The following is a 21,998-nucleotide window of genomic DNA, read 5'->3' as shown; positions in this document are numbered from 1 at the left end:
GCGGGGGTCCCCAGAGGGTGCCGGGCTCAGTGGCCCAGCACCTGACTGTGGCCCAGGCCGTGACCCCGGGCCGGGCGAGTCCAAGGCGGGCGCCCACCGGGGCTGCTCCTCCCTTGGCCTGGGTCCCTGCCTCTTTGTCTCTGGGTCTCTCTCTGTGTCTCTGGGTCTCTCTCTCTGCGTCTCTCTCTCTCTCTCTCTCTCTGGGTCTCTCTGGGTCCCTCTCTCTCTCTCTCTGGGTCTCTTTCTCTCTGGGTCTCTGTCTCTGGGTCTCTCTCTCTCTGTCTCTGGGTCTCTCTCTGTCTCTGGGTCTCTCTCTCTCTCTCTCTCTCTGGGTCTCTTATTCTCTGGGTCTCTCTGTCTCTGGGTCTCTCTGGGTCCCTCTCTCTCTCTCTCTCTCTGGGTCTCTCTCTCTCTGGGTCTCTCTGGGTCTCTCTCTCTGGGTCTCTCTGGGTCCCTCTCTCTCTCTCTCTCTGGGTCTCTTTCTCTCTGGGTCTCTCTAGGTCTCTCTCTCTCTCTCTCATGGATAAATAAATAAAATCTTGAAACAAACAAGCTGCGAAGGCTGCTACAGTGAAGCCCGGGACCTACAGCGCAGAGGAGCCGGCGCCCTGAGCTCGCTGGCATCGGGCGGGGCCAGCAGCTGCCCAGCGGGAGGGGAGGGACCTCGGCCTGGAACCGGGAGCACCGCCCCTGCCCCTCTGCACCCGGCCTGGGGCGCCTGTGGACAGAGAAGGGAAGGCAAGCCCGGGCCGCCTTACTCTACTAGGAGGACCAGGCCGGGTTTCCTTCCTTCCTTCCTTCCTTCCTTCCTTCCTTCCTTCCTTCCTTCCTGACCCAGAGAGAGATGCAGAGAAGCAGGGTCCCTGTGGGGAGCCCAATACGGACTTGATCCTGTGACCTGGGGTCACACCCCGGGCCGAAGGCAGGCACCCCACCCGAGCTCCCGGGTGCCCCACTTCCAGTACCTTTCAACCACCATGCAGGACTGCAGGTTTTGTTCCCAAAACGGATGCAAAATAGAGGTGCCTGGGCGGCGCGGCCCTGGGCTTGGCATCCTTGCCCCCCACTGACCCCCCCCCAGGGCAGCCCCACGGCCCCACACAGCTTGCTCGCTGCACCTGTTGCGCCTGTAGCCCGGGCGTCAGGGCATCTCCCGTGAGGTTGCGGCTGCCGGGGCAGAGTCAGCATTAAATTCCCGCTGTTGCAGATATGAGTTGCTCTCTCTTTATATTATTTTGATGTTTGGTATTGACGTGATGATGCTTTCAGCTTAGTTTTTACTTTTTTCTTTAGAGGAACAGCTATAAATTCATTATATGACTTTTTTTTTTTTTGTCTTTTCACATGTCGCTGCTGATTCGATAGAGAGACACCCAATTACAAATGCCATTGATGGAAAGAACACTTGGTGGCAGAGTCCCAGTATTAAGAACGGAATTGAATACCATTATGTGACAATTACACTGGATTTGCAGCAGGTATAGTGCCCCCCCCCCTCTTTTTTTAAATCATTTTGCTGTTAACGTGATATCCTGGATTTACTTTTAAAATTATATCTTGGGTTTACCATTTGTTTAGTTAGTAGTTCTTGGGTGAGAGGATGCTTTTCTTATCTCCCCTCATTACTTTCTTAATACGAGGAACAAAGGGGCCTCTTCCTTTAGGATATTACTTAGGAATGTTTGGCATTTACTTCTAAAGCACCACGGAAATGAATTGCCCATGACGCGTTGAGAACTGAACTAGGAGCTGATTCTGTTTTGACGAGTGAGAGTCAATGACGAAAATACAGATCAACAAAATTTTACATAAAGAAAATATGTTGGTGCCATTTTTGACTTTTATTTTTATTTTCATTTTTGACTTTTAAAATAAGACAGGACTCCTGCTCTGCTCGTGGTGTGTGCCTTGAAGGGTTCTTGGATAACAGGGCTCTCGAGTAAATTGCCTCTCATTACTGAGAGTCGAACAAGCTGTGACAGTTGATTCTTAAATTAAACTTGGGCCACTGAATGAGGTAACAAGCCTTGTAGTTGTACAAATTTGATGTTGAAGTTGTTAGAGTTTGTGTGACAGAGGCCTGGATGCCTTCTACACTCAATTTCTTTCTCCTTTCTGTTCACAATATTTAGGTCAGGCTCAAGTTATTAATCAAGAATTACCATCCCCTCCCCCAAGTTCTTTAGGTTTGCAAGTAGGATGGAATCTGGTAAAACGTTCCCCTATCTGGCTGTTGTTCCAAATAGAAAAGCTCATTTAATGGACCAAAGGCTGAGACTGCGAGCGTCTAACTTAGATGACTTCTGTAACTTAGCCTGTCTCTCATTCCCTGGAATCATGCAGGAAGGGCTCTCAGCCACTCCTCCGTGCCCAGTGGGGTCAGAGCACCAGGGCATTGTGGAGGTTGGTGAGGGCACAATGGCCAAGACTGCTGGTGGCTGATGCCTACATGATGTAGACAGCATGTTTCTACAGGTGGTCATGGTGGACAGAAGCACCAGCCCATGAGGGTCAGTCACATTCTCAGGAGACCAGACAGGCACCAGCCATTTCACATGTGGACATTATTTGTCATCAACAGGAGTCAACCTCTCCCCCCAACCCCACCTTCAGAGTTTGGGCCCATTTTTTGCCAGGGTGTACACACTCAGGAACTACTAATTGCTGGCTGATAGGTCTCATAGGAGATCCTCTTTTCACCCATCCAGACAACTCAGGACCTGAGCATCTGGGTGACAGCAAGGATTTGGGGCTGCGGCTAAGTTGCCAGCTGGCATGGATTTCTGTCTACCCGTAGTAGCAGCTGAATGTCAGCCTTGAGTTAATGATATTTCTCAGGAGGTCTCAGAGCACCATCAGGGGATGACAGAGCAAAGTACAACGCTGATCAATCACCCGTTAGGTCAGGGAAGTCCTGGGCATGATTCCCCTGAGGATCCTGCCCTCAAAATGGACTTCATCCCTCTTCTGATAAAGACATCTTGGTCCTTTATCAGTCACTGGGGTTATCCCTCTTCCTTTGATCATGGAAAGTGGGCCCTTCCAGTCAGAAGTGAGTTGGCTGTCTGGGACCTCTCATCATCTTCTGGGACAGGGAATTAATCAACAGTGATGGTTAATTTATCTGGTTCCCTCTCTGCTTATTCTTTAAATTGCACGTGGAATAAGAGTCAGCTATTTATACAGTTCACTCAAATCTCTTACATTACTCTTTGATCCCAACACAGCCGTATATATGTATTAACATAGCGGCTTTTTACCTTCTAATTTAAAACTGGATGGTACCATTACAAGTTTCTGTTAATTCACTTCTATCATTATTAATTCAGCAGGTCAGAATCCACCTGAAAGCCCATTTTTCTGGGAAGCCATTTATATGTTCCTGGGTTTGCTTTGTATCTCCCCTCATCCATTCCCACATGACATCTTAAGAGTTATGTGGGTTTGTTTTCCTGTTCTCTCCTCTTCCTATCGAGTTTAATGGCCTTAAGAGGAGGAAATACTCCAGGCATCTTTTATAGTTCAGTCTTCATAAACAAGTTGTAAGATTCTATTTTATGAGACAAGACTGCCTAACTCCGAGTCTGGAGCACACCTGGTGAAAGTGGTACATCTACTCCTGTATCCCAGGGTGGCACCCCCTTATGTCCTTGTTTACTTTACCCTTTGCTTCTTTCTGGCAGATGGACCTATTGTGTGGTCAAGAGAAAGGCGGCACAGTTTGCAAAATGCAATAAATCCTTATTTCTACTTGACTCAGGATTTTTAATTTAGCCAGTGTTTTGATGATATAAAAAGGTAGGTTCCGTGATGTTTCTGTGGTACAACTCCAGCAGGAAGGGGCTTTGAGCCTCTCATTTGGTGTTTAGGCTTTGGAGTAACAATCTGTGGAACGTGTTCCTAGAACTTATTTAGTGAAGGACAAGGCTGTAGGCAGGCATATTTCAATGCATTGGCAATAGAGAAAATGTGGACATCCTTATTTACTTACTTCTCACAAAAATCTTAAAAGGGCAGCTGGAATTATCATCCTTACTTAGTAGTTAAAGAACACTTAGAAAAGTCAAGTGACTTGACCTTCTTTACCAAGCTTATTGTGGGTAGGGTTGGGATTTCAACCTAGGGAGTCTGAATCCAGACCCGGAACTATACCAGTATTTCCTGAACTGGGATCTGAAGACCAGCTTAGGGAGCTCATGAGAATTTTTGGTAAATAATTTTAAGGCCTCCATATGTTGCTTGGATTCTAGAAATACCACACTGTGATCTCCTGGCTTCTACGAGAGAGTACAACCAGTATCTGTTTTGTTGTAAGACAGGAGACCAGAGCTCTCATTTTCTAGTGCATTTTCATATGCCTCTAAAATGGCATAACTTCTGCCTTTGTCACCTACAGCATGAAGGATTAATAGGTTATACAGCAGAAAATGAGCTATTACTCTACTGGGAGTCAAGGACAGCAGTTTTGTAATGAATAGGTAAATATCCCTAAGTGTTTGTTTGTCCGTTGATCCATCGAGAGGTTTGGCCATTGTTTGTTCTCTTTTTTGTTTTGAGCTCTTTGAATTTCAGCCAGGGCCAGTTTTACTTGCTGTTGTTGATACATTCTGGGCTTGTCTATGAAATACTTTTATTTTATTTTTGTTTATTTATTTACTTATTTATGTTTAAATTCAAATCAGTTAACATACAGTATAGTATTGGTTTCAGGAGTAAAATTTAGTGATTCATCACATGTGGAACAGCCAGTGCTCATCCCCACAAGCGCCCTCCTTAGTGCCTGTCATCCATTTAGGGCATCCCCCACCCTCCTCCCTCCAACAACCCTCAGTTTGTTCTCTGTAGTTAAGAGTGTCTTATGATTTGCCTCCCTCTCAATGTTTTTATCTCATTTAGTTTTCCTTCTCCTCCCCTATGTTCATCTCTTTTGTTTCTTAAATTCCACATATGAGGGAAGTCATGAATTTGTCTTTCTCTGACTTACTTCCTTTAGTACAATGCACTCTAGTTCCGACCACGTTGTTGCAAATGGCGAGTTCATTCTTTTTGATGACCATGTTCCATTGTGTGTATGTAAAACATATCTTCTTTATCCATTCATCAGTCAATGGACATTTGGGCTCTCCCATAATTTAGCTATTGTTGATAGTGCTTCTATAAACATTGGGGTTCACGTGCCCCTTCAAATCAACATTTTTGTATCCTTTGGCTGTATACCCGGTAGTACAATTGCTGGGTTGTGGGGTATCTCTATTTTTAACTTCCTGAGGAACTTCCATGCTGTTTTCTAGAATGGCTATACCACTTTGCATCCCTACCAGCAGTTCCTCTTTCTCCACATCCTCGCCAACATCTGTTGTTTTCTGAGTTGTTAATTTTAGCCATTCTGACAGGTGTGAGATGGTATCTCATTGCAGTTTTGATTTGTATTTCCCCAATGATGAGTGATGGTGAGCATTTTCTCATGGGTTTGTTGGCCATTTGTATGTCTTCTTTGGGGAAATGTCTGTTCATGTCATCTGCCCATTTCTTCACTGGATTATTTAGCTTTGGGGTATTAATTTTGTTGAGTTGTTTACAGATTCTGGTTACTAGCCCTTTATCTGACACATTATTTGCAAATATCTTCTCCCATGGGTTGCTTTTTACTTCTGTTGATAGCTTCCTTCAATGTGCAGAGATTTTTATCTTGATGAAGTCCCAATAGTTCATTTTTGCTTTTGTTTCCCTTGCCCCCAGATATGTGTCTAGTGAGAAGTTGCTGCAGCCGAGGTCAAAGAGCTTGCTGGCTGTGTTCTCCTCTAGGATTTTGATGGTTTCCTGTCTCATATTTAGGTCATTCATCCGGTTTGAATTTATTTTTGCGTGTGGTGTAAGAAAGTGGTCCAGTTTCATTCTTCTGCATGTGGCTGCCCAGTTTTCCCAGCCCCATTTCATACTATGTTGAATAACAGTGATGAGAGTGGGCATCCCTGTCGTGTTCCTGACCTTAAGGGAAAAGGTCTCGATTTTTCCTCGTTGAGGAAGATATTCTCTATAGGTGTTTTCAGTATGGTCTTTATGATGTTGAGGTATGTTCCTTCTATCCCTGCTTTCATGAAGGTTTTTATCAAGAAAGGATGCTTTATTTTGTGAAATGATTTTTCGGCATCTATTGAGAGGATCATATGGTTCTTATCTCTTTTTTTTTTTATTGATGTTATGTATCACATTGATTGGTTTGTGGATATTGAACCACACCTGGAGGCCAAGAAGAAATCCCACTTGATCATGGTGAATAATCCTTTTAATGTACTGTTAGTTTTGATCAGCTATGTCTTGTTGATGATTTTTGCATCCATGTTCATCAGGGATATTGGTCCTTTTTGATGAGATCTTTGTCTAGTTTTGGAATCAAGGTATTGCTGGCCTCATAAAATGCGTCTGGAAGTTTTCCTTCCATTTCTTTTTTTTTGAAACAACTTCAGAAGAATAGGTATTAATTTTTCTTTCAGTGTTTGGTAGAATTCTCCTGGGAAGCCATATGGCCTTGGACTCTTGTTGGTTGGGAGATTTTTGGTTAGTGATTCAGTTTCTTTGCTGGTTATGAGTCTATTCAGATTTTCTATATCTTCCTGTTTCACCTTTACTAGTTTATATCTTTCTAGGAATTTATCCGTTTCTCCCACATTGCCTAGTTTGTCAGCATATTATTGTTCAAGATATTCTCTTATAATTGTGTTTCTGTGGTGTTGGTTGTGCTCTCTCCTCTTTCATTTGTGTTTTTATTTATTGGGTACTTTTTTTTCTTTTTGGTAAATCTGGGATTTACCTAAGCCTTTCAAAGAACCAGTTTCTAATTTTGTTGATCTGTTCTACTGTTTTTATTTTTATATCATTTATTTCTGCTCTAATCTTAATTATTTCCCTTTTGCTATTGGTTTTGGGCTTCATTTGCTGTTCTTTTTCCAGTTCTTTAAGTGTAAGGTTAGGTTGTATATTGGAGACTTCTCTTGCTTCTCGAGGAAGACCTATATTACTATATACATCCCTTTTATCACCTCCTTTACTGTATCCCAAAGGTTTTAGACTATCCTTTTTCACTTTCATTTGCTTCCATGTATTTTTTTTTATTTCTTCTTTAATTACCTGGTTAACCCATTCATTCTTTAGTAGGATGTTCTTTAAGCTCCATTTATTTGTGGTCTTTCTAAATTTTTTCTTGTGGTTGACTTCAAGTTTCATAGAGTTGTGACCTGAAAATATGCATGGTATAATCTCTCTTTTCATATTGTCTAAGACCTGATTTGTGACCCAGTATGTAATCTATCCTAGAGAATGTTCCATGTGCACTAGAAAAAATGTGTATTTTGCTGCTTTAGAATGAAATGCTCTGAATGTATCAGTTAAGTCTATCTGGGTCAGTGTGACATTCAATACCATTATTTCTTTGTTGATCTTTTGCTTTGATTATCTATCCATTGCTATGAATGGAGTGATAAAGTCCTTTGCTATTACTGTATTATTATCAATGAGTTTCTTTAAGTTTGTTATTAATTGATTTACAAGTTTGCTCTGAAGTTGGGGGCATAAATATTTATAATTGTTAGGTCTTCTTGTTGAATAGACCCCCTTATTATGATATAGTGCCCTTCTTCATCTCTTATTACAGACTTTGTTTTAAAATCTAGTTCGTCTGATATAAATATGGCTACTCCAGCTTTCTTTTGATGTCCATTAGTATGATTGATAGTTCTCCAGCCCCTCACTTCGATTTAGAAGTATCTTCGTGTTGAAATGAGTCTCTTGTAAGTACCATATCAATAAATCTTGTTTTGTAATCCATTCTGATACTGTATGTCTTTTGATTGGAGCATTGAGTCCATTCACATTCAGAGAAATTATTGATAGATATGAAGCTAGTGCCATTGTATTACCTGTAAAGTCACTTTTCCTGTAGATTATCTCTTTTCTTTTCTTTTTTTAAAAAAGAAAGATTTTATTTATTTATTCATGAGAATACACAGAGAAGAGAGAAAGAGAGGCAGAGACACAGGCAGAGGGAGAGGGAGAAGCAGGCTCCATGCAGGGAGCCTGACGTGGGACTCCATCCCAGGTCTCTAGGATCACGCCCTGGGCTGAAGGTGGTGCTAAACTGCTGAGTCACCTGGGCTGCCCTCTCTGTTCCTTTCTAATCTTCATGGGGTTTTTTGCCTCTCTTTCCTGCTCAAAGGGTTCCCTTTATTGTTTCTTGCAGAGCTGGTTAAGTTTTCATGAACTCCTTTAGTTTTGCTTGTCTTGGAAACTCTATCTCTCCTTCTATTCTGAATGACAGCCTTGCTGGATAAAGTATTCTTTGCTCCATGTTTTACCCACTTAGAATGTTGAATATTTCATGCCACTCTCTTCTGACCTGCTAATTTTCTGTGGACAGATCTGCTGCTTACCTTTCATGTTTATCACCCTTTTATGTTTAGGACCTTTTGTCACTAGCTGCTTTCAGAATTCTCTTTGTATTTTGCAAGTTTCACTATGATATGTCTTAATGTTGACCTCTTTTTCTTGATTTTTGAGGGGAGTTCTTTGTGCCTCTTGGACTTGAATGCCTGTTTCCTTCCTGAGATTAGGGGTGTTCTCAGCTGTAATTTGTTCAGGTAAAACTTCTGTCCCTTTTTTCCTGCTCTTCTTCTTCTGGGACCTTTATTATGTGGATATTATGGTACTTTGTGGAATCGCTGAGTTCCCTAGTCTATATCTGTGATCTAATAGTTTCCTTTTCTTCTGTTTTTCTGCTTCATTATTTTCCACAATTTTACTTTCTGTATCATATATTTGTTCATCTGCTTCTCTCATCCTTGTTGTAGTAACATCCAGTTGATTTTTGTCTCAGTTACAGCATCGTTTTTATTTCAGCCTGACCCATTTTTAGGTCTTTTATCTCTGCAGCCAAGGTTTCTCTGGGGTCTTCTTCTTTTTTTTTTTTTTTTTAATTTATGCTAGTCACACAGAAAGAGACATAGGCAGAGGGAGTAGCAGGCTCCATGTGCTGGGAGCCCAACGTGGGATTCGATCCCGGGTCTCCAGGATCGCGCCCTGGGCCAAAGGCAGGCGCCAAACTGCTGCGCCACCCAGGGCTCCCATTCTCTGGGGTCTTCTATGCTTATTTCAAGCTCAGCTCGTATTCTTATGACTGTTATTATAAATTCTTGTTCAGGCATATTGCTTATATCTGTTTTGAGCAAATCCCTGGCTGTGATTTCTTCTTGATCTTTCTTTTGGAAAGAATTCCTCCATCTTATCATTATGTCTAGGTTTTTGCCTTTTGTGTGTTATGAGAGCTTGTTACATTTCTTGCTTCTGAGAGTAATACTATATTAAGAAGGGGTCCTACACTGTTCGGAGCCTGACACTTCAGCAAGTGTTTCTGGTATATTCTGTGTGTACTCTGCTGTTGTGTTTTGGCTGCTCTTTCCCACAGGTCAGTCCTCTGCAGAATTCCTCCTTGCTTGCAGTGGAGAATATCTACTCTGATCTTGTATATTATAGTGACCTACTTACCACTTATACAAGAAAAAATTCTGGAAAGAAAGCATGGTGGCCAACTTGTCTTTGTATCCATCCCTGGTCTTAGCAGAGTGCCTCCCATGGAGAAAGTATTGCATAACTCTTTGTTAGCTAAATCAATGAGTGAGCTGAGAGACCTTTAACTAGGTGTAGTTTGATTTATTTAAGATAAGCCTAATTAAAAAGAAGAAGAAGCTTGATCTGAGAAAAGGAAAAGGAATGAAAACACAAACAGACAAAAAAACTATGATTCCAAAGAAAAAGAAAGAAGAAAAAAAAAAAGCCTAATCCAAAAAATGAGAAAATGAAGCAAACAAACCAATTAGTGAGCAAAAAACTCTAAGCTCATTCCTAAGAAAAAAGAAAAAAGTAAAATAAATTGTAAAAAATAATAGAAAACAAAATATAAATAAAAAAAGAAAGGAAGAAAGCTGGTCATATTTCCACTAGAACTGAAGCTGAAGCTTTGGAGCGCTCTGCGATCGATAGACATGGTACATGCAGGGGTGCGTGTGTTGGTCTTCCGTGGAAGGGGACTCTACACTGGCCTGTAATCAGACCTGCCCTGGTAAAGATGCCCCCAGTGGGCACAGGGGGGTGGAGTTTGGTATAAGCGACTCCAGCCTTCCTTGGAGGTGCTGTGCTTCTCTCTGAATTCCAGCCATGCCTGCAGGATGAGGGTCGTGGTGGTGGCAGACGATGGCATCACCCTGCACTCTCCTCCCAGAAAGAGAAACTCATGTCCAGTGAGGGGAACTTGCAGCTGCCAGCTTTCAGGAGGCCCTCACAGAAAGGTGAACAATCTTCCCACCAGTGTCCCAGGCTTTTGTCCGATTCCTGCCCTCAAATTTTGCCCAGATTGTCCATTCACCCGACACCAGAGTTCTCCTGTGTTTTCTCTCTGGGCTGTGGCTGGGATTCAAAACAACATCTTAAAGGACCTGGCAAAGTGAGGACCTGCTACCCTCCCGCAGCCCTGCTCCAGGCACTGCTCTGTCCCAGAAGAGCATTTGCATGGTCACCCAGGTGCCTGATCTATGGTGGAGCATGTGAAAAGCTGCGACTACGTTGTCTGCCCTTTGCTCTGCCCCTGTCCCCTGCTGAAGAGCTGCTGCTCAATGCTGCCCAGCAGGTCTTTTATCCTTGGAGAGGCCAAGATACCCTCTTCCAAATGTACTCGGGAAGGGGAGCCTTCTGTCCCAGTGTAATCCAGGGGATCCCCCCACCATGGGGTCTTATAGGAACCCTATGTGCTGCTCCCTCTCCCACTTTCTTCCTCCATCCCTGACTTCTCTCCAAGAAAATGGCTCCCTCCTCAAGCCCTGCAGCACCACAGACTTTCCCCTAATTCACATCCCTGAACCTTGAATATGCCAGGTTCTCTCCCCCCACTTGTGTTCTTAATCCTTAAGATTAAGATTTCCTAGTTGTTCGAAATGATTGGATGTTGATCTGGCTGTGTTTGAGGGATGAGCAAAACCCAGGGTCCCCCTACTACTCTGCCATCTTAACCTGACCATAAACAATTCCTAGTAAAATTACTATTTTAAAAATAAACAGCCTTGGGCACCTGGGTGGCTCAGTGATTGAGCATTTGCTTTTGGCTCAGGTCATCATCCCAAGGTCCCGGGATCAAGTCCCCCATGGGGCTCCCCACAGGGAACCTGCTTCTCCTTCTGCCTGTGTCTTTGCCTCTCTCTGTGTGTGTCTCATGAATAAATAATAAACTATTTAAAAAAAATAAACCGCCTATATTGAATTTCCTTGTTTAAATCTTTATAGATTACACTGGGAAATTCCTTTTACATTTTAGCATTCTAGATAAGTAACTAAAAAAAATAATATATTATTGAGAAGAGAGTGGCTACTTATTTTACAGATTGTTTTCGGATCTTTATTGCTGAGGGATTAGTAATTTTTCCCAATTCTGTTATCTACTCACAGCATATCTTGAGCAAATGATTTAATCATGCTGTGCCCCAATTTCTAGATTAGCATAATAAATAATACAATATCATGGCAAAAAATTTGAAGTGATGATAATAGCAAAATAGCTGTTTTGGGTATTATAAGGTCTTGGTATCAGCATAAACTTGAAGAGAAGCTTAACTGCACTGATTTGTAAGCAAAAATCCAGTATGATGGCAAAGAAAAATATACAACAATTTAAAATAAGTATTTCCTTTTAGCTTCTTTCCAATCAGATTCTTACCATGGTATGTGTTGTATCTGATCTCAATTTATGACTTTAAAAAAATGGGCCATTTCCTCCCTCTTGGGTTAATTTAGGAAGAAAGCTGATTGGCACCAAGTGGGATCAGACACAGAGGGGTGCCTTTTTGATAGACTGTTAATATAAAGTAAGGTCATCTTCATCGTGGGTAATCCAGGGATGGCATGAAATTAGTTAGGCCCCATGTGCAGGAATCTTCTTCACTTGCATAAACAGTTCACGTCTCTTCCTGTGTGTCCCCCAAAACTAAAAAATGCAGTTGTCAAGAAAGATTGTCTTACAGCTGCAGAGATCTTGACCTAAATATTTTATTCATTTATCTTATAGAGACATATTTAGTAAGTTAGGTTAACAGAGTTTAATGAGGTTTGGAAGGAGGTTGAGTTAGTATTTCTGTGCAAATACTATACTTTTAGAAACTATGTGAGTGGCATAGAAACCTTTTCCCTAAATACTTTTTAGACTTTTAATGAAATAATTGAACACTCTGTAGTAATAAAGCATAAAATATATTGAAGTGTTTTTTCAAGTTCAATTTTTTCATAGATTCAATATTTGTTGTTTAAACATAATAAGTGTGGGGGCACCTGGGTGGCTCAGCTGGTTAAGTGGCAGCTCTTGGCTTTGCTGGGGTTGTGCTCTCAGGGCCATGGGGTTGAGTCCCCTTATCCGGCTCCCCGCCCAGCAGGGAGTCCACTCAAGGATTCTGACCCTCCCCTGCTCACTGTATTTCTCTCTCTCTCTCTTTCTCTCAAATACAAATAAATATTTTTTTAAAAGAAGAAACATAATAAAGGTTATCCGATTTTCAGTCTCAAAGGAAGAGTGTTATTCTTTCGTCGCGTGTTCCTTCCTGACCCTCCTCTTACTCATTCCTGTTAAACGAATCTGTTGTTCTGTGGCTTAGAGTATGTTCTCTCTGCTTAGTAAAGTGTGCAAAAAATAAAAAGTGAGGTAAGGTACAACTTTTATAATTCGTTATTCAGAAGGTTGAAAGGAGTGGAAATGATATGCATCTAATATCTCAGAATCTGAAGAAGTGAAGGAGACCTACACACGTAATGTCTTAAAAAGCCTTAGAAGGTTCAAACTGTGTTGGTTGAATTTGCTTCTGTTCCACGGTCTATTTGATGTAAAGGTTTCCTCCTGGACACGCATCTCCACAGGCAGCAGCCTGGGGGTCGGGACCAGAGGCTCCTTTCCCTTCCGTCGGACTCCAGTTGGAGTCCTTGAAGGTGGTGGTTTCGGTTTATTCCCTCAGGGGGCTTGGCATTTAGCAAGAACTCAGGAGACTTGATGAAAGAATGGTCCCAGCTGCTCTTCAAATCACTGAGTTTTTTTTTTTGTCTTAGTAGTATTTGGGTCACTGCTAAACTGATAAATACAAAGTTAACCATAGAGGAGATTATAATCTGCACATTCAGGATGCCCTACATGGATGCATCTTATTTAGTATAATAGAATACAATTAACATCACTGTTCTTTTTTTTTTTCTTTTAAGATCATTGATTCAATGTCACAAGCAGGATCTATGGCTAATTAGAAGATGTATTCTTCCTCTAAATGAATTTATGCTTGACCTTTTAATCATTAATGAAGGTGAGAACCAGCGGTAGTGTCTACATGGTGCACAATATTAGTTCTGATTGTCTCCCCTTCAGTCTACATTCAACACTGTAGTCACATTGATCTTATTAGTACAAAATCAGATTATAGTACTCCTTCCATTAAAGCTCCCTAATGGCTTTCCATCCTATCCAGTGGGAAAATCACAATGACTTATGAGGATTTACTGGATCTTTACTTCACCCCATTTCATCTCTAGACTCATCTGCCCTCTTAAGTTGCCCTGCTGGTGTCCTGATCAGGTCTTGAAGGTCTCTGTCCTTGCTGTCCCGGCCTCAGGGCCTTTACACTTACTGTTCCTCTGTCTGAAATTATTTTCCCCAGTATACACTTCACCTGTTTCCTCACTTCCTTTGGGTTATTTTTCAAGTTGCCATCTTCTCAGCAAGAACCTCACTGATAATACCATTTAAAACTGCAAACTCATCTTCACTTCCTAACCTTTTTTGTTATATTTTTCTTCATAAAATATATTGCAGCCTAAGTTACTATGTATACTTTATGGTTTTTTTTTTTTTAAGATTTTTATTTATTTACTCATGAGTAAGACATAGAGAGGCAGAGACACAGGCAGAGGGAGAAGCAGGCTCCCTGCAGGGAGCCCGATGAGGGACTTGATCATGGGACTCCAGGATAATGTCCTGAGCCAAAGGTAGACGCTCAACCACTGAGTCACAAAGACACCCCATTTTACTATTTATGTTGAATGTTGTTTATTTTTTTTTATTTTTTTTAATAAATTAATTTTTATTGCTGTTCAATTTACCAACATACAGAATAACACCCAGTGCTCATCCCGACAAGTGTCCCCCTCAGTGCCCGTCACCCATTACCCCCCACCCCCCGCCCTCCTCCTCTTCCACCACCCCTAGTTCATTTCCCAGAGTTAGGAGTCTTTATGTTCTGTCTCCCTTCCTGATATTTCCCACACATTTCTTCTCCCTTCCTTTATATTCCCTTTCACTATTATTTATATTCCCCAAATGAATGAGGACATACACTGTTTGTCCTTCTCCGATTGACTTACTGCACTCAGCATAATACCCTCCAGTTCCATCCACATTGAAGCAAATGGTGGGTATTTGTCGTTTCTAATGGCTGGGTAATATTCCATTGTATACATAGACCACATCTTCTTTATCCATTCATCTTTCGATGGACACCGAGGCTCCTTCCACAGTTTGGCTATTGTGGACATTGCTGCTAGAAACATCGGAGTGCAGGTGTCCCGGCGTTCCATTGCATCTGAATCTTTGGGGTAAATCCCCAGCAGTGCAATTGCTGGGTCGTAGGGCAGGTCTATTTTTAACTCTTTGAGGAACCTCCACACAGTTTTCCAGAGTGGCTGCACCAGTTCACATTCCCACCAACAGTGTAAGAGGGTTCCCTTTTCTCCGCATCCTCTCCAACATTTGTTGTTTCCTTCCTTGTTAATTTTCCCCATTCTCACTAGAGTGAGGTGGGATCTCATTGTGGTTTTGATTTGTATTTCCCTGATGGCAAGTGATGCAGAGCATTTTCTCATGTGCATGTTGGCCATGTCCATGTCTTCCTCTGTGAGATTTCTCTTCATGTCTTTTGCCCATTTCATGATCGGATTGTTTGTTTCTTTGGTGTTGAGTTTAATAAGTTCTTTATAGATTTTGGAAACTAGCCCTTTATCTGATATGTCATTTGCAAATATCTTCTCCCATTCTGTAGGTTGTCTTTTAGTTTTGTTGACTGTATCCTTTGCTGTGCAAAAGCTTCTTATCTTGAAGAAGTCCCAATAGTTCATTTTTGCTTTTGTTTCTTTTGCCTTTCTGGATGTATCTTGCAAGAAGTTACTGTGGCCAAGTTCAAAAAGGGTGTTGCCTGTGTTCTCCTCTAGGATTTTGATGGAATCTAGTCTCACATTTAGATCTCTCATCCATTTTGAGTTTATCTTTGTGTATGGTGAAAGAGAGTGGTCCAGTTTCATTCTTCTGCATGTGGATGTCCAGTTTTCCCAACACCATTTATTGAAGAGACTGTCTTTCTTCCAGTGGATAGTCTTTCCTCCTTTATCGACTATTAGTTGACCATAAAGTTCAGGGTCCAATTCTGGGTTCTCTATTCTGTTCCATTGATCTATGTGTCTGTTTTTGTGCCAGTACCACACTGTCATGATGACCACAGCTTTGTAGTACAACCTGAAATCTGGCATTGTGATGCCCCCAGCTATGGTTTTCTTTTTTAAAATTCCCCTGGCTATTTGGGGTCTTCTCTGATTCCATACAAATCTTAAAATAATTTGTTCTAACTCTCTGAAGAAAGTCCATGGTATTTTGATAGGGATTGCATTAAACATGTAAATTGCCCTGGGTAACATTGACATTTTCACAATATTAATTTTGCCAATCCATGAGCATGGAATATTTTTCCATCTCTTTGTGTCTTCCTCAATTTCTTTCAGAAGTGTTCTATCGTTTTTAGGGTATAGATCCTTTACCTCTTTGGTTAGGTTTATTCCTAGGTATCTTATGCTTTTGGGTGCAATTGTAAATGGGATTGACTCCTTAATTTCTCTTTCTTCGGTCTCATTGTTAATGTATAGAAATGCCATTGATTTCTGGGCATTGATTTTGTATCCTGCCACGCTACCAAATTGCTCTATGAGTTCTAGCAATCTTGGGGTGGAGGCTTTTGGGTTTTCTACGTAGAGTATCATGTCATCGGCGAAGAGGGAGAGTTTGACTTCTTCTTTGCCAATTTGAATGCCTTTAATGTCTTTTTGTTGTCTGATTGCTGAGGCGAGGACTTCCAGAACTATGTTGAATAGCAGTGGTGAGAGTGGACATCCCTGTCTTGTTCCTGGTCTTATGGGAAAGGCTCCCAGTGCTTCCCCATTGAGAATGATATTTGCTGTGGGCTTTTCGTAGATGGCTTTTAAGACGTTGAGAAAAGTTCCCTCTATCCCAATACTCTGAAGTGTTTTGATCGGGAATGGATGCTGTATTTTGTCAAATGCTTTCTCTGCATCTAATAAGAGGATCATATGGTTCTTGGTTTTTCTCTTGCTGACATGATGAATACATTGATTGTTTTATGAGTGTTGAACCAGCCTTGTGTCCCGGGGATAAATCCTACTTGGTCATGGTGAATAATTTTCTTAATGTGTTGTTGGATCCTATTGGCTAGTATCTTGTTGAGAATTTTTGCATCCATGTTCATCAGGGATATTGGTCTGTAATTCTCCTTTTTGGTGGGGTCTTTGTCTGGTTTCGGAATTAAGGTGATGCTGGCCTCATAGAACGAATTTGGAAGTACTCCATCTCTTTCTATCTTTCCAAACAGCTTTAGTAGAATAGGTATGATTTCTTCTTTAAACGTTTGATAGAATTCCCCTGGGAAGCCATCTGGCCCTGGACTCTTGTGTCTTGGGAGGTTTTTGATGACTGCTTCAATTTCCTCCCTGGTTATTGGCCTGTTCAGGTTTTCTATTTCTTCCTGCTCCAGTTTTGGTAGTTTGTGGCTTTCCAGGAATGTGTCCATTTCTTCTAGATTGCCTAATTTATTGGCATATAGCTGTTCATAATATGTTTTTAAAATCGTTTGTATTTCCTTGGTGTTGGTAGTGATCTCTCCTTTCTCATTCATGATTTTATTAATTTGAGTCTTCTCTCTCTTCTTTTTAATAAGGTTGGTTAATGGTTTATCTATCTTATTAATTCTTTCAAAGAACCAACTCCTGGTTCTGTTGGTCTGTTCTACAGTTCTTTTCGTCTTGATTTCATTTAGTTCTGCTCGAATTTTAATTAACTCTCTTCTTCTGCTGGACGTGGCGTCCATTTGCTGTTTTTTGTCTAGCTCCTTTATGTGTAAGGTGAGCTTTTGAATTTGAGTTCTTTCCAGTTTTTGAATGGATGCTTGTATTGCGATGTATTTCCCCCTCAGGACTGCTTTTGCTGCATCCCAAAGATTTTGAACGGTTGTATTCTCATTAGTTTCCATGAATCTTTTTAATTCTTCCGTAATTTCCTGGTTGACCTTTTCATCTTTTAGCAGGATGGTCCTTAACCTCCACGTGTTTGTGGTCCTTCCAAACTTCTTGTTGTGATTTAGTTCTAATTTCAAGGCATTATGGTCTGAGAATATACAGGGGACTATCCCGATCTTTTGGTATCGGTTCAGACCCGATTTGTGACCCAATATGTGGTCTATTCTGGAGAAAGTTCCATGTGCACTTGAGAAGAATGTGTATTCAGTTGAGTTTGGATGTAAAGTTCTGTAGATATCTGTGAAATCCATCTGGTCTAGTGTATCATTTAAAGCTCTCGTTTCTTTGGAGATGTTGTGCTTAGAAGACCTATTGAGGGTAGAAAGAGCTAGATTGAAGTCACCAAGTATAAGTGTATTATTATCTAAATATTTCTTCAGTTTGGTTATTAATTGGTTTAAATATTTGGCAGCTCCCACATTAGGGGCATATATATTGAGGATTGTTAAGTCCTCTTGTTGGATAGATCCTTTGAGTATGAGATAGTGTTCCTCTTCATCTCTCACTATAGTCTTCGGGGTAAATTTTAATTTATCTGATATGAGGATGGCTACCCCTGCTTTCTTTTGAGGACCATTTGAATGGTAAATGGTTCTCCAACCTTTTATTTTCACGTTGTAGGTGTCCTTCTGTCTAAAATGAGTCTCTTGTAGACAGCAAATAGATGGGTCCTGCTTTTTTATCCCGTCTGAAACCCTGCGCCTTTTGATGGGGTCATTAAGCCTGTTCACGTTCAGAGTTACTATTGATAGATATGAGTTTAGTGTCATCATGATATCTATGCAGTCCTTGTTTTTGTGGATTGTTCCACTGGACTTCGTGTTAAAGGGGAATTTTAAGAGTCCCCCTTAAAATTTCTTGCAGAGCTGGTTTGGAGGTCACATATTCTTTCAGTTCCTGCCTGTCTTGGAAGCTCTTTATCTCTCCTTCCATTTTGAATGAGAGCCTTGCTGGATAAAGTATTAAAGTATTCTTGGTTGCATGTTCTTCTCATTTAGGACCCTGAATATATCCTGCCAGCCCTTTCTGGCCTGCCAGGTCTCTGTGGAGAGGTCTGCTGTTACCCTAATATTCCTCCCCATAAAAGTCAGGGACTTTTTTTCTCTTGCTGCTTTAAGGATCCTCTCCTTATCTTTGGAATTTGCAAGCTTCACTATTAAATGTCGAGGTGTTGAACGGTTTTTATTGATTTTAGGGGGGGAATCTCACTATTTCCTGGATCTGAATGCCTGGTTCCCTTCCCAGATTAGGAAAGTTTTCATCTAGGATTTGTTCAAATACATATTCTGGCCCTCTGGCCCTTTCGGCGCCCTCGGGAACCCCAATTAAACGTAGGTTTTTCTTCCTCAGGCTGTCGTTTATTTCCTTTAATCTGTGTTCATGGTCTCTTAATTGTCTGTTTCTTTTTTCCTCATTCTTCTTTGCCATCAACTTGTCTTCTATGTCACTCACTCGTTCTTCCACCTCGTTAACCCTCATCCTTAGGACTTCTAGTTTGGATATCATCTCATTTAATTGATTTTTAATTTTTGCCTGATTGGATCTAAATTCTGCAGTCATGAAGTCTCTTGAGTCCTTTATGCTTTTTTCTAGAGCCACCAGTAGCTGTATAATAGTGCTTCTGAATTGGCTTTCTGACATTGAATTGTAATCCAAATTTTGTAACTCTGTGGGTAGAGGACTGTTTCTGATTCTTTCCTTTCAGGTGAGGTTTTCCTTCTAGTCATTTTGCTCAGTGCAGAGTGGCCAAAACAAGTTGTATTGGGAAAAGGAGAAAAAGAGAGAGAGAGAAGGAAGGAAAAGACAAAAAGAAAAAAGAGAAAGAAGAAAAAAAGGGAAAAAAGAGAAGAAAAAGAGAAAGAAAAAGAAAGGTGAAAAAAAGGGGGTGGGGGAAGCAATCAGAAATAAAAAAAAAACACAAAACAAAACAAAAAGAACAAAAAACACGGGGGAATATCTTCTGATTCTGTATACTGTAAGTCCATTGACTTCACCTGGAACTTTCCAGTGCTGCTTGGTCAATAATTTGTTTTTCCCTGTCTAGCTGGTCTTCTGGGGGAGGGGCCTGCTGTGCTGCTTTTCAGGTGTTAGCACTTGGGGGACCTGCTCTGCCCCTGCCTGGTGCAGGGCTCAGTGGGGGTTGTTCACCCCGTGAGGCCCCAGGAGGAACAGCCCCAGTGGCGGAGGTAGCTCTGGAGCCGGATTCAGCTCCGGCAGTAGCTCCGGGGCTCTCCGTCTGCAGGGCCTGGAGGCTCCGGGGCGGGCCGCTGATCTGCTCAGTTCGGGGCAGGAGCGTCCTTGCTGTCCTGGGCCCTCCCGGCCTCTGCCTGTCCCGGGGGAGGCCGGATCCTGGGCTGTGTCCCGGCGCCCTGTGCTCCGGAGCCTGCGCTGTTGGATTCGCGCTCCCGCCCCACAGCCCCCTCCGCGGAGCCGCCGCCCGAGCCCCTCCGAGCTGCTCCGGGTCCCGCCGTGCGCTGCAGCCCTTAGGGACCTCGGCGCATCTCCCGGGGGCGCAGGTGCCTGTTAGTGTCCCAGGGAGCCCGAGGGCATCCCCGCCCTCCTGGGTCCTGCCCTAAGTCCCTGCGAGCCCCTTTCCACCCGGGAAGGTTGGTGCAGCTCCTGCTCCTCCGGGACGGGGCTCTCCTGTCCTGGGGACACTCACCCCGGCCTCAGCCCGGCTCCTCGCGGGGCCCCTCCCCCTTGGAGGCCTTTTGTTCCTTTATTTCTTTTTCCCCGTCTTCCTCCCTTGATAGAAGCGGGAACCCTTCTCACTGTAGCATTCCAGCTGGTCTCTCTTTAAATCTCAGGCCGAATTCGTAGATTTTCAGGATGATTTGAAGGTTATCTAGGTAATTTGGTGGGGACAGGTGATTTGGGGACCCTACTCTTCCACCGTCTTGCCCCTCCTCTCTGTTGAATGTTGTTTAACCTCACCTTTCTAAATACATTTTTCATGGGAATGGATATCTTTGTCTTTTTTTTTTTTTTAATTGTTGTGTGGTAAGCTCTTAGAATAATGCCCAATATATGAGGAACTCAATAAATTTATGTTAAATGAATAAATGAATAAATGAAAAAACAGTGCAAAACATCAATCCACGAGGTAAGAATCTTATTAAAGCTGAGAATTAAACAAACGATGAAGTAATCTCATTGTGATGTTATGAGAAGATATGCTATATATTTTTTAATTTGTGAAGTTTTCTTTAAGTGTCGGCCTGAATAACACCAAGTAAATTTTCTCACTGATCCTTTTTCTAAACATAAACTCCAGTCATATTTGTCACCCTGTATGACTTTACCATGTTTATAGTTTTATGTAGCAAAAGCAGATTTTAACCAATTTAACCGTTCTTTTGTAACAGAGAGGTCTAAGACTGTAACTTTTTAAATTGATATTTTATTATTTGTTAGTGAAAAAGAAAAAGTAGATGTAAAAAGGGGAAAAAACCTACCATGTTGTAAAGAAAAGTACAGATGTAGGCTATATGTATTTTGATATAAAATGCTGATAAAATTAATTCTAGCAACATCATGATAATGGGAACGTTTTGGAGATACATATCCTATTTCAAGTAGTCTGAAGATGGCTGCCCCAGACAATGGTTCTTGAAACTAGGAAATAAGAAAATTATTTATTTAAAAACAGAAATAATAATACATAAGGAAGAAATCTGTTAAGAATCAGTAGGAAACTGTTAAAATTTTATTTTATTTTATTATTTTTTTATTATTTAAAAAAAATTTTTTTTTTATTATTTATTTATGATAGTCCCAGAGAGAGAGAGAGAGAGAGAGAGACAGAGACACAGGCAGAGGGAGAAGCAGGCTCCATGCACCGGGAGCCCGATGTGGGATTCGATCCCGGGTCTCCAGGATCGCGCCCTGGGCCAAAGGCAGGCGCCGAACCGCTGTGCCACCCAGGGATCCCTATTTTATTATTTTTTAATTTCAATTCTGTTTACAACACATAGTACAACACCCAGTGCTCATCCCATCATGTGCCCTACTCAGTGCTCGTCACCCAGTCACCGAATCCCCTCACCCACCTCCGTTTCAGCAACTCTCAGTTTGTTTCCCAGAGTTAGGGGTCTCTCATGGTTGGTCTTCCTCTCTGATTTTTCCCCATTCAGTTTTCCCTACTTCCCTTATGGTCCCTTTCGCTATTTCTTATATTCCACATAAGAGTGAAACCATATCATCGTCTTTCTTCGATTAACTTATTTCACTTTATGCAAAGTGCTAAAATTTTAAAATCATACTAATTCTGTTATGGAAAGTCTGAATAGAACTGCCTAAAATAGACTAAATGTGGGCAATTTTTCACAGCTGTCTGATGGCTTTCACACATAAAACACAACTGCATTTCATCATGCTGTGTATTCTATTTTATTTTGGGGATCTAAGTTTTTACTTTATATATATGTTATAAATTATATATATATGATTATACCTATACATGTTTATATATCACATACACATATATTGTGTTTTTTAAAAAGAGATTGACTGTATATTTAGCTTACATGATACCATGTGTGTTTTAGTTCATAGATAATACTGAGTTCTCAGTATGA

General features: G+C 41.5%; 1 protein-coding gene across 2 annotated transcripts in view; it reads left to right on the top strand.

Annotated features, from left to right (window-relative positions):
- Positions 1 to 21,998, top strand: part of LAMA2 (laminin subunit alpha 2) — a 580,166-nt gene that overhangs the window by 138,613 nt on the left and 419,555 nt on the right. For both annotated transcript variants that reach the window (XR_012002712.1, XM_072764558.1), the window contains exon 3: positions 1,366 to 1,478. Coding sequence is in view for 1 of the 2 variants with exons in the window: in XM_072764558.1 (XP_072620659.1) it covers positions 1,366 to 1,478 (113 nt within the window). In the remaining variant the exon portion in view is untranslated. The remainder of the gene's footprint in view (positions 1 to 1,365; positions 1,479 to 21,998) is intronic.

The sequence above is a fragment of the Vulpes vulpes genome, chromosome 1 (assembly GCF_048418805.1).
Source record: "Vulpes vulpes isolate BD-2025 chromosome 1, VulVul3, whole genome shotgun sequence".
NCBI lineage: Eukaryota > Metazoa > Chordata > Mammalia > Carnivora > Canidae > Vulpes > Vulpes vulpes.
The sequence above is the reverse complement of the archived record's forward strand: the minus strand, read 5'-3'. Positions and strand labels throughout refer to the sequence as shown.